Source organism: Herpailurus yagouaroundi, unplaced genomic scaffold, assembly GCF_014898765.1.
Source record: "Herpailurus yagouaroundi ecotype Mexico unplaced genomic scaffold, PumYag 164, whole genome shotgun sequence".
Classification (NCBI taxonomy): domain Eukaryota; kingdom Metazoa; phylum Chordata; class Mammalia; order Carnivora; family Felidae; genus Herpailurus; species Herpailurus yagouaroundi.
Genome location: NW_024412405.1, coordinates 47111364 through 47124291, shown reverse-complemented (window position 1 = coordinate 47124291; position 12928 = coordinate 47111364). Strand labels below are relative to the sequence as shown.

At 35.9% G+C, this 12928-nt stretch overlaps 1 protein-coding gene across 7 annotated transcripts in view; it reads left to right on the top strand.

The window, feature by feature from the left end:
* Positions 1-12928, top strand: part of TDRD3 (tudor domain containing 3) — a 103388-nt gene that overhangs the window by 19937 nt on the left and 70523 nt on the right. For all 7 annotated transcript variants that reach the window (XM_040487406.1, XM_040487407.1, XM_040487403.1 and 4 more), the window contains exons 4-6: positions 3004-3145; positions 9611-9682; positions 12245-12394. In XM_040487406.1, the coding sequence (XP_040343340.1) occupies positions 3004-3145; positions 9611-9682; positions 12245-12394 (364 nt within the window). The remainder of the gene's footprint in view (positions 1-3003; positions 3146-9610; positions 9683-12244; positions 12395-12928) is intronic.

The following is a 12928-nucleotide window of genomic DNA, read 5'->3' as shown; positions in this document are numbered from 1 at the left end:
GATTCTGTATGTTGTCTTTTCATTTTGTTGTTTTTTTTGCTGTGTAGAAGCTTTTGAGTTATCAAACCCATTTGTTGCTTTTTGCTTTTGTTTTTGTGCTTTGGGTGTCCTCTCCAAAAAAATCATTGCCAAGACCATTACTGATAAGCTTCTTCCCTGCATTTTCTTCTAGGAGCTTTATGGTAGCAGGTTTCATGTTTAAGTCTTTGGTGCATTTCAAGTTAATTTTTGTGAGGGTTGTGAGTTGGGAGTCCAGTTTCACTGTTCTGCTCATGTTTCTATGAAAGGCTTTTAGAGTCATACTTGTTGGAATGGATAAAAGCACTGAGAAGGACTTTATCTTCAGTGTCCCCATTAGTTCAATTTGAGCAATTTTATGAGGTGGCAGTTTTCATTGGGAATTTACTATGTCATTTTATATGCTCATGTTTGCTGTTCTGGGTCTTGTGAGCTTTTTCACTTAATGTAAACTCCTAGACCACACTCCTAAATGAGTGGAGGTACAAAGGTAAAAAAAAAAAAAAAAAAAAAGTTTAGATTTTGCCTCCAGTAGCTCCTCTGCTAAAGAGGTAGGCACGTAGGCAGGCAAGTTATAATAAGTATATATCAACTGAAAGGTAGGAGTATAAAAATTTAACTCTACTTGGGGGAGCCAGAAGTGAGACTTAAAATATGAATAGGTGTTTTGAGAGAGGTGAGAGGGGGAATAGCACATGTAGAGACATGGTGTCCTGAAAACAAATGAGTGAAAAGTTCCATTTGGAAGAGCTTACATGATTTGAGATGGTGGTATGTAGGCAGAAATGTGGTAGGTGGAGGCCTTCTATGCCATGCTCATTAATTTCTCTTCTTTTTTCCCCCCCTTCAATCTGTATCTGCCTCTGGTAAAGGAAGTTCCTTCCTTAGGAGATATATGTTTGTCTGAAATATTGATTTTCATATATAAATTGGGTTTTATTGATTTTGTGATTATGTTGTCATTTTGAAGAGTAGGTTTCCTGTTTCTCTGGAGAAAGACAGCCTCTCTTCTTTTGACAAATTCAGTCAGACTCCCTACAAGGGAGTTCACAGATGACTCAGGAAGACTTGCCATGTAATGGCTCCTTCTCTGATTTTACTGCTGTGTATTTCTCTGAGGTAAATGAAAACACAAGATTATCCAGAGAGAAGGGTCCCTTATGTTGCCCTCTGTCTTTTGTTGAATTTATTGCAGTTTGACAATTGAAAATAAATACTACCACTTGCTCATTGACCCATCACTGAAGTAGTATGTCTACTTTTGTGGCTGTAAAAGCAATAGTCTTCAGAACTGTTCTTACGTGTGAATATTTGAAGACATTTTTCAAAGTAAGTGTGGTTAGTGGTTATCTCAAAAAGAGAATAACTCACTAGAGAAGATACACTGGGATCTGGTACCGACTGGGTTCCTCCAGTAGACATTGCATTTCTCTGGGGTGCTTTTTTTTTGCTGCTTTTTTTTTTTTCCCAATTTTTTTATCCTACCTCCTGAATAGCTTGAACTTTTAAACACCTGCTTCTCACTGTTTTTGTTTTTTATCTTGTTTTGCTTTTTTAAAAATTGCATTGAAAAGAGAGTAAAAGCACTTTGGGGCGCCAATAAAAATAGTAATTAAACCAAAATGTACTCTCTGAATAAGAGTTACTTAGGGCCTTAAAGGTGATGTAGTAAAAATTATATTAAAATTTTAGCACCTATTTATCCTTTTTGGGACTAGAGCTATCATTTAATGTGGTGAATGGGACTTTTTATCATTTATCCTAATGAAATTGTAAGTCCATCTTCAAATAATTTGACAGTTTTTCCCTCTTAACCTATTAAGGAAAGTTTAAGAAAGGTACAGTCATTTTATACAAAAAGTAGTTTATCATTTGTTTTAAAATTAGCTTTTAGTTTTAAATTATTGTACCACAACTTAAATGTCCCTGTAATTTGCATCCGGTTGTTTTTTAAGTTCTTACATAGTTTTTTTTCTGCTAATTTATGTTTCTACATTTTCATTACATTTTCTAATTTTACCAATTTGTAACAAATTATTGGCTAAAAATGGTTTTGAAAATAAGTGTTTTTTGGTTTTTTTTAATGTTTATTTTTGAGAGAGACAAAGAGACAGAGCACGAGCAGGGAAGGTGCAGAGAAAGAGAGGGAGACACAGAATCCAAAGCAGGCTCCAGGCCCTGAGCTGTCAGCACAGAGCCCGGTGAACTGTGAGATCATGACCTGAGCCAAAGTCGGACGCTTAACCGACTGAGCCACCCAGGCACCCTGAAAAATAAGTTTTATGTAAATGATATAATTCAGTAATTATAGTAGTTTCTTTAAAGAGTACAGCACCCTGTACTTAGAACTTTGTTTTTAATCCCTAAATGATGATACAGAATTATGAAAATCTGGATCTGTCGTCCACCTGAAGTTGGGAAAAATGTCTTCACTTAGTGTCACTGTATTCTGTTGTGCTGATAAATATTGTCTTTAGTTTACTATACTTACTACCACAGAAGTCTCTACTTAAGGGTTAGGTTAGGCAAGGCTATTCGTGACTCTTTGTTCTGTAAGTTACGTGAGATGACAGAGTGACAGAGCTTGGGATCCTCAGAATAATTTTTATCAGATAATATCTTACTCTGTATAGGATCTTTGAGGCTTTGAAAACAGACATATTGTATTCCTTCTTGTTAATAGCTGTTCTAACAACCATCTTTCTTCAGAACAGACCATTGATATCAACACTTTCACTGATTTTGCTGTTGCATCTATCAGCACATGGTGAATCTCCTGAACTTTAAAAAATGTGAACAATGTCAAGCCATTTCAGTATGGTTTTCTGATTCATCCTAAGTGCTTGAGACTATGTAGCCAGTCTCCTGAAAAAAAGTTTCTCTATGAGTGTGTTTTGAAGAACTTGACCAGGTTCAGGACTGAATTCCACTTTGGGGAAGGAGCGCCAATGTATTTTAACTCTTTTTCTTTTTTCCTTGATTTAGCCTGAACACACCACCTGGGACTAAAGTGAAGCTCTCAGGCAGCGTGGATATAAAAAATGGATTCCTGCTCTTGAATGACTCAAACACCACAGTTCTTGGTGGTGAAGTAGAACACCTTATTGAGAAGTGGGAGTTACAGAGAGTAAGTGCAAACTAAGAAAAGTGGCTAGAACTTTAACAAACTCTACTCTTTTCAATGTATTCTGGGTTTTAAGATCTTCCCATAGTAAAAAGTAAAATTAGTCTTTTGTGTCAGAGTTGAATAGAATGGAAAACAGTGATCTTTACAGAAAACTACCTTTGATTAGCATAGTTTGTCTTCAGAAGATGTCATTTTTCAGTATTTGCTACATTTTATTACATATTTTTAAAAGTAATTCTTTACTGACAAGTTTTCAAAATTCCCAAGATACCTGTTATAAACTATGTGTAATGTATTTGTGTGTAATTCTGCAAAAACCAAATATTTGTGAATATATATGAATACAATGTATGTCTATTTGTCTCAGCTACAAACACGCGTATGTACAACTGAAAGCAAGTTGTTTGTATAGAGTGTCGCAATAACAGAGAGATTCTTACTGTATTTGTTTTCCTAGGCACATTAGTTGGTGTTTTTCCCATTTATGTTAACGATATCTTCATCCTTCTAGTCATAGGTTATCTAAGGGTTGTGTGTCTAGTTTGCTTCCAGCAACCAATTCTGTTGATCCACTGCTGTCAGATCTCCTATCCTTCCCTTGCTCTCCAGTTCCATCGCTTTTGCAATAGTTTGTCTTTTTATTTTCAGTTTATTTCTTAATTTTTAAAATATTCACAACTTGATTATTTTAGTTTACGTCTTTTGCATCTCACACCTGGACTACTGCAGTAGCCTTTTCAATGGTATCTCCACATATCCTTTCTCCATCTTCTAATTTATTTTATTTACTTCTGCAAGACTATTTTCCTTCAGTATCACTCAGAACATGTCATACCCTGCTTTTATTTCAAATGTCTTTATTTGGCATTCAAGGCTATTTATAGTCTAGCCCTAGTTCCAGTTTACCTTTTTAACTTCCTATATTATTTTACATGGATTTTGTTCTAACCAAATGGAACCACTTACTCTTTCTTTGCTTCTCTATGCTTTCCTTAGTTATACTTTCGGGGGTAAAATCTTTTTTCCACATTTACATCATTCATCTTGTTCTCTTTCTCCTGATCCCTGAATGGCCAAATTGTCCCATGCTTTTAGACCCAAATCAAATGCTTGCTTCTTTGCCAAGTGAAGTAGTTGGTCCTTTATTGAATTCTTTGAACATTTTATTTGTGTTAAGTATATTACTTTTTACCTAGCACTAGAATTATGTTTACTTATCTCCTTTAATAGATTATAAGCTTCTTGAGGTCAGAATTGTTTGTGCCTTTGTTTAATTCCATGAATATTTGTTGAACAGTCTGTAGATACTGTGCTGGACCCTTGCATCAGGAAACCATGTAATCCTCCTAACAGTCTTATAAGGGAGTATTATGTCCATATAGATCAGGAAGTGCACTTAAAGAACTGTTAAATAATTTATTTTATGATTACAGATCTAATAGATGACAGATCTGAGCCTCCTCTAACACAGAAGCTCAGGATGTGTACATGCAAAAACATTATAACAAGTGATTGTGGAATGAATGAATTATAAAGCACATAAATCTAATTACTCTTTGATCTAAAATTGATGTTCCTGTGCTGCTCCAAATCTTGCCTGTTACCTGGAATGAGCCAAGGAACCTAGTAACATTTGAAGATTTTCTTATTTTATGATACATTATTCTTTTCTATTTTCTTGCTTTGAAAGTGCCTCTGTTTGGGAGGTAAATAGATAAAGAAATTTAGGCACATATTTTATTCCTTAGTACTAATTACTTACAATACTAATGTGCTACCTTTAGGTCTGCTGTACTATGCAGTATAAGATAATGTTCCCTACCTGCATTGTTTAATTAAAATGTTACAAAAGCAGAAGTGGCTTGATAGTTTTACATAAATAGCCAAGATTATGAACCTTGAATTTCCCAGAGAAATCCCACCCATTTCATGTAACTCTTTCCTTTCACAAGTTGATAAATTATATTTTTATTATTAGACATTTTTTAGAGTGTGGTAAGATGCCATTAAGTCAGACCAACATCTTACATTATTTTCCTAATGCCAGCCAAAACTACTTCACTAACTGTAAAATCAATTAAACATTCCTAGAAACTTCCTCACTCCTAAAACACACCCCCCCCACACACAAAGATTATTAGTAGTTTGATAGTTATCTTTGTAATATTTTATTATATTATGTTTACACTTTGTTTCCTGAAAACTGTGTTAATATTTCTTTTTAGGGGGCAATAAAAATTTATATTAAAAAGTGTTTAAAACATCTTGCAATGATTATAGTTCTCTTGATTTATAGTTGTTGCTGCTGTTTTAATTTGGTAACCATAGCCATGTAGAAACCATGGAGAGTTTAATTACTGAAGCATCTGGCAGGTGGTACACATAGAAATCAGATGTACGCATAGAAACCATAGACCATAAAGTTAATTTTCAAAAAGGGTCCTAACCATTTTGTAAAATAAATGGGTTAAGGGGACATGGGCAGTATTTAAACTGTGTGCATGTTTTGTAGCTATAACAAATTGTGATAGGTGAAGAGAAGAAGAAAAACTCAAACCTCAAAATGTTTTGTACATTTGGCAAAGACCAGTTCTAGAGAGTTCTGTGCCAGATGTAATTTGCAAAGTAATGTAGTTTCTGTAACATTTTAGTGCCCCCCAGCCTGTTGCCATGACAGATCTGGGTTTGTTTGTTTTTTCTTTGTGTGTGTGTGTGTGTGTGTGTGTGTGTGTTTAGTAATGTATACATAACATAAAATTTACCATTTTTACCATTTTAAATGTAAAATTCAGTGGCATTAAGTACCTTTATATTGTTAAACAACCATTACATCATCCATCTCTAGAATTTTTATTTTCCCAAACTTAAACTCTGTACCCATAAAACAACTTCCCATCCTCCTATACCCACCTCCAGTCTCTGGTAATCGCCATTCTACTTTCTGTCTCTATGAATTCAACTACTCTAGGTACGTCATATAAGTGAAATCCTGTGATATTTGTCCTTTAGTGTCTGGTGTATTTTACTTAGCATAATGTCTTCAGGGTTCATCCATGTTGTAGCATGTGTCAGAATTGCTGGACTTTTTTAGGCTGAGTACTATTCCATTGTATATTCCATATACACGCACACACGCACATACAGCATTTCAGTGTTTTCTAATTCATCCATTGATGGACATTAGGGTTGTTCCTACCTTTTGGCTAATTGTGAACAGTTCTGTTATGAACAAGGTTGGACAAATATCTGTTCAGGTTTCTGCTTTCAGCTCTTTTGGACATACAACCAGAGTAGAATTGCTGAGTCATATGGCAGGTAATCCTATGTTTAATTTTTTGAGTAACTGCCATATTGTTTTCTACAGTAATTGCACCATTTTATATTCCCGCCAGCAATGCACAAGGGATCTAATTTCTCCACATCCTCGCCAATCCTTGGTATTTCATTTTTTATAATAACCATTCTAATAGGTGTGAAGTGGAATCTCATTGTGGCTTTGATTTTCTTTTTTTTTTTTTTGAACGTTTATTTATTTTTGGGACAGAAAGAGACAGAGCATGAACGGGGGAGGGGCAGAGAGAGAGGGAGACACAGAATCGGAAACAGGCTCCAGGCTCCGAGCCATCAGCCCAGAGCCTGGCGCGGGGCTCGAACTCACGGACCGCGAGATCGTGACCTGGCTGAAGTCGGACGCTTAACCGACTGCGCCACCCAGGCGCCCTCATTGTGGCTTTGATTTGCATTTCCCTATGCTTAGTGATATTTAGTGCTTTCCATAGGCTACTTGTATGTCTTCTTTGGAGAAATGTTTATGTCCTTTGTCCATTTTTTAACTGGTTTGTTTAGCTTTTGTCCTATTCTTGATATTTCTGGGCATCAGTTCTTTGAGATGTATGAAATACAAATATTTTTTCACATTCCGTGGGTTGTCCTTTTACTCTATTGATAGTATCCTTTGATGCACAAAAGGTTTTAATTTTGATGAAGTTTGATTTCATGTTTTTTTTTCTTTTGTTGCTTGTGCTTTTGATGTCATATCCAAGAAATCATTAGCAAATCCAGTGTCCTGAAACTTTGCTTCTGTCTTTTTTTCTAAGAGTTTTATGGGTTTAAATTTAGGTATTTGATCCATTTTAAATTAATGTTTGTATATGATACAAGTTAAGGGTCCAACTTCATTGTTTTGCCTATGGATATCCAGTTTTCCCAGCACCATTTCTCTCTTTCCCCAATGAACGGTCTTGTCCACACTCTTCAAAAATGATTTGACCACATATGCAAGCAAGGGTTTATTTCTGGGTTCTTTATTCTTTTTGTTCCCTATGTCTGTCTTCATGCCAGTACCACTCTGTTTCGATTATAGTAAGTTGTAGTAGGTTGTATAACTGAGAAACATGAGGACTTTTCAGGATAGTTATGGTATTCAGGGTCCCTTGAGATTCCATATGAATTGTAGGATGAATTTTTCTGTATCTGCAAAAAATTTCTTGTGATTTTGATAGGAATTGTATTGAATCTTAATAATATTGATATCTTAATAATATTAATTCTTTCAATCCTTGACCATGGGATATCTTTGCATTTATTAATATCATCTTTAATTTCTTTTAGCAGTCTTTTATAGTTTTCAGTGTACAAGTCTCTTAAATTATCTCCCAAGTGTTTTATTCTTTTTGATGCTATTGTAAAGGGAAGCTTACAATCTACAGTGGTTTTTTGCTCAGTCTAGTTCTCAGCAATGACTTTAGGGAATTCATATGCTGGTTTCTGGAGCCTCTTTTCTCCACATGTCCCTCTTTTACAAAACTCTGCCCCAGCATCAACCTGCCTGAAGTTGATTCTCTCAGGTTGGCTCTCTGCGCTGACTGAATCATGCCTCTGAGCAGACATGCATAGCTCATCTGGTTCGATTTTGTTTATTTCTCTTTCTTTCAGGGACTATAGTCCTGCACTACTTACTGTCGTATGTCTTAAAACAGTTTTTTCTTACAAGTTGTCCAGATTCCTGCTTGTTTGTAGAGGGAGGTGAAGTCTGACTTCTGTACATTCATGAGGATGAGAAGTATCAACCCTGTAATATGTTTTAAATTATATAATCTGTATTGACAGATGGCATTATTAGCAGTTTGTGTGAGTTTTTAAAGGAAGTTACAGTATAAATTGAAATGATTGATGCTTGAATATCTTGATTATTCAAGATAGGTCTTTCCTATCTGAGGAAAGACCCCTAGATAATTGAATACGCTGCTGGTTTTTAAAAAGTAGGTTAACATCTTATGTACAGCTTGTAAAGAAATATGACAGTCCTATAAAGTTTATATTATTCTTTGCTTAATCAGCTGAATAGTCTTGTACAGACCCTGCCTCTCAAGGACTCAGTCTCACAAGACTACTTCCTTGTGCCAGTTGCAAATAGTGGGTCCCTGGGTTACCCACATGTCAGTACGTTGTGGGTACAAATTGGTGGTTCCTGTGACCTCCTGCTTGGGTTTGATAATTTGCTATAATGGCTCACAAAAATCAGGGAAACACTTTACTTACTATTAACAGGTTTACTATAAATTTAGGATATTGTAAAAGATGCAAATGAACACCCAAATGAAGCTACAAGATCTAGAAGAGTCCTGAACACAGGAGCCTCCGTCCCTGTGGAATTTGGTGTGTTCTACCCTTCCAGCACATGGATGTGTTCATCAAACTGGAAGCTCTCAGAACCCTGTTGTATAGGGGGTTTCATGGAGGCTCATTATATAGGCAAGATTGACTAAACCACTGAACATTGGCGACTAACTCATTCTCCAACCTTCCAATCATATTATTGGTGCCTCTGGCAGCCAGCCCCCATCCTGGAGCTATTCAGGGGCCCATCAATAGTCACCTCATTAGCATAAACTCAGGTATCCTCAAAGAAGCTTATTATGAATAACAGAAGATGCTCCTCTGACCCCAATCACTCAGGAAATTCCAAAAGTTTTAGGAGCTCTGTTCCAAGAACTGGGGAAGAAGCCCAAATATATATATATTTTTATTATATTGCAGTATCTCAAATATTTGCTAGTAGATTTTATGTATAAAAATTTATTTTGAAGATAATTTTCAGGTAATATTTGTCTGTCGGATTATAGTTTTAGTGCGCGTTTAAAATTTTTGTTACCATTGTTTCTTGTCTTGAATTAACTCCTTGTTGAAGAGGGTATTTTTTTTACTGTGTTTTCTTTTTATGGGAGCAGGTTGGTAAGTACTTCTGAAAATTCTATGTGAATGTGTAGTTTAGTATGGGAGATGAGGAGAGAACCTTTGCCTAATTATTGCCTAATTACACAAAATGTTTTTATGTAGTTTAAAATTATCTATACAAGCCTTTTTTTTTTTTTCCTATTCTATGTAAGAATCTACTAACATAAGTGGATTCCTGGTACATTGTAAATGGTATAATTTCTGTCTTATGACTCACTTTTCTCACAGAGCTTGTCAAAACACAATAGAAGTAATATTGGAACTGAAGGTGGACCACCTCCTTTTGTGCCTTTTGGACAGGTAATGACTTCCATGTTGGCAGATGAATTTAATCAGCAAAAAAGTGTTTTTCGTTTGTATTCAAGCTGTGTTTAGTTTTGTGTGGAACTATTCATTTAGAGGTCATGGAGTTATGTGGAAATCTATTAAATACAGAAATTTAATAATTGTGGTTTTTTTCTTTAACTAAATTGTTGGTGTAGATTCTTTTCTCAAGAGCTGTTAACCAAAAGATTGAAGCAGTTAAGAGGCATACTTGAAGAGCAACTTATAACTAATTAAGATAGCCTGGTGGTAGAGGCTTTGTTTTTTTGTTCTTGTTGTTGTTTTTTGTTTTTTTGAGAGAGTGAGAGAAATTCAAAAGTAAGACAGATGTATGCTGTAATTTCCCACTTTTTTCGGTAGACACAAAAGAGGGAAAGGAAAAAATGAAAATATCAACAGAGAGATGAGACATAAAGGTGCGAACCCAGAGACAGGGAAGGGCATCGCTGCACTTTAGTGGGGTTTCTGTCCCAGTTGTTCTTTCCTGGATTCTAATCTTCGGCCTTGATCCAAATTACCTGTCTCAATCAAGAACTTAATTTTATTTCCATTTGATATTTTTCTTTTTAACCACAGCAGCCCTGATCCTTCTCTTACAGAAGCTAAAAGTTTCCTCTTCACTATTTTTCAACCCACCCTCTGCAAAATGTTACAGTGAGGTAACTCCTGTTACCTGGAACTCCTGTTGCCTGGAATCTTGGGCCTTCCTGATTTTACTCAGCATTCCACTGTTATTCACAACAGTCTCCTGCAGCCTTTTCCTGTTTTATCCCTGATGAGTCTGAGATTCATCCCTGTGGCAGCTTGCTCTTTGCTTCATGATAGCACCAACATTTAGCTGTTGGTAATCTGCCTTGCGTTTGCTCTTCATTTGCTTCATTCCACCCAGATAAATGGGTGGAATCTGTTGACTGGCATCCTTTTGAAACACATTTTTGTAAGGTCAACTCAAAATTGAATTAAAGTCATTCTCTCATCATGGCTATTTTGAAAATAATTTAAAAATATGTTGACTCTACTGTGCTTTGGAGCAAGGCACAGTCAAGATGAGAGGAGGCATGATGCCCTGTGATCTGATCCATGTTGCTGATATTCTCTCTCCCACCAATGTCACAAAAACCTTCAGAATGCAAACAGAGTGTAACAGTTGAATGATTTATATTTTAATAATATAAATACATGTTTGCAAGAATTTGCTTTCCTCTTAAACATTTTGGTGATAATATTTCTTTTATGAATTACTCAGAGAAATGTAATTTTGAGAGAGAGCGCAGGGAAGAGGCAGAGAGGGAGGGAGAGAATCACAAATAGGCTCCACGCTATCAGCTCAGAGGCCCATGTGGGGCTCAATCCTACGAATCATGAGATCATGACCTGAGCTGAAATCAAGAGTCAGACAGACACTTAACCAACTGAACCACCCAGGCACCCCTTATGGTTTTTTAAATTAGGAATATATTAAAAGGTATAGTTTCACTAATATTTCTTATCAAGTCCATTCTAAAATATTCTTGTTCAGTTTATCTTAGCCTTGTACATGGGTTAAAGATAGATAATGCTGGATGTGTGCCAATAGCAACAGGATATATTAATATTGCTGAAAACCTGTATTTGTACAACACATTTGTGTGAGTATATGTTTTTCTTTTTTTATTAGTGAGTTGAGAAAAGGCTCATTTTATAGGATTTTTACTGCTAGGATTGGAAGGGAGAACAGAATTTAGGGCTTATTTTTAAGCAGTGTTGGCTTTTTAAAATTATCCTAAGAAATTAAAAATCAAAAACTTTGGGGGCAGTTGGGTGGCTCAGTCAGTTAAGTGTCCAACTTCGGCTCAGGTCATGATCTCGCGGTTCGTGAGTTCGATCCCCGCATCAGGCACTGTGCTGACAGCTCAGAGCCTGGAGCCTGCTTCGGATTCTGTGTCTCCCTCTCTCTCTCTACCCCTCCCCCACTCTCATTCTGTCTCTCTCTCTTTCTCTCTCTCTTAAAAATAAACATTAAAAAAAAATTTTTTTTAAAAAATCAAAAACTTTGTAGCCTGATTGAGAGAGCAGTTATGTGTTTAGTTTTTAGTTTGTAAGTTCAGAGACAGCTCTTTATATTTAAAATAACCATACTATACTACTTAACCGTCATATGCATATTATGTCATAATATGGAAATCAAACTCTTAATAAAAAACTGAACTTGTCTCTTCTTGTACAGTAGTATAGACTGTTTGAAGTTTAAAATTATTTCAAGTTATTATCCTAAAATGCTACATAAATCTCTTGGTTCAATGTGTGTCTTAAATATGTGCCGTATTTTAGATGGCCATTATGTAGCTTTACATTTTATTTACCAGTTACATTTATTTACAAGTGACTTTAATCAATTCTCTACCTTTATTTTTAAATCTATGGGAAAGAATTAAACTTTTATGAGCTCTCAATTGTTAAAGCAACACAAACCTTTCTTTTGAGGTGTTATTTTCTTATGAAAAACTTGGATCTCTTTTGGAACTACTGAAGTGTTTTATTTTTCTCTATTATTACCAGAAGTGCACGTCTCATGTCCAAGTGGATAGTAGAGAACTTGACCGAAGAAAGACATTGCAAGTCACAATGCCTGTCAAACCTACAAATGACAATGATGAATTTGAAAAACAAAGGACTGCTGCTATTGCGGAAGTTGCAAAGAGCAAAGAAGTAAGAAACTAGATCTTTATAAACTCTTATTCTTTGTCATTATGTTCTATTTAAGTCACTCAGAATCATTATTGTCTTTCCATATAAGGTAACTAATTCAACAAACTTTCGACATTCTTCTTGCATATTTCAACAGTAGAAATGCCCTGGGCCTTTATGGAGCCTTAAGCTCACACATTTTGCTCACAAGTTCTTGCTAGCAAACCACTCTTCTTTCCTCCCTTTTCCTTTTCTTCTTAATAGAGTAACAACGAAACACAACACTTTTCATGATGGCAGAGGATTTTCTGTTGTTAGTTGGGCTAGATACCACCTGTGAGGAATGCAAGTAAAGATAGATCAGAAGAGGGGCGCCTGGGAGGCTCAGTGGGTTAAGCATCTGACTTTGACTCAGGTCATGATCTCACAGTTCTCAGGTTCAAGCCCTGTGTCGGGGCTCTGCACTGCAGCTCAGAGCCTGGAGTCTGCTTCAGATTCTGTGTCTTCCTCTCTCTCTCCCTCCCCTGCTCATGTGCATGCATGAGTTTCTTCTCT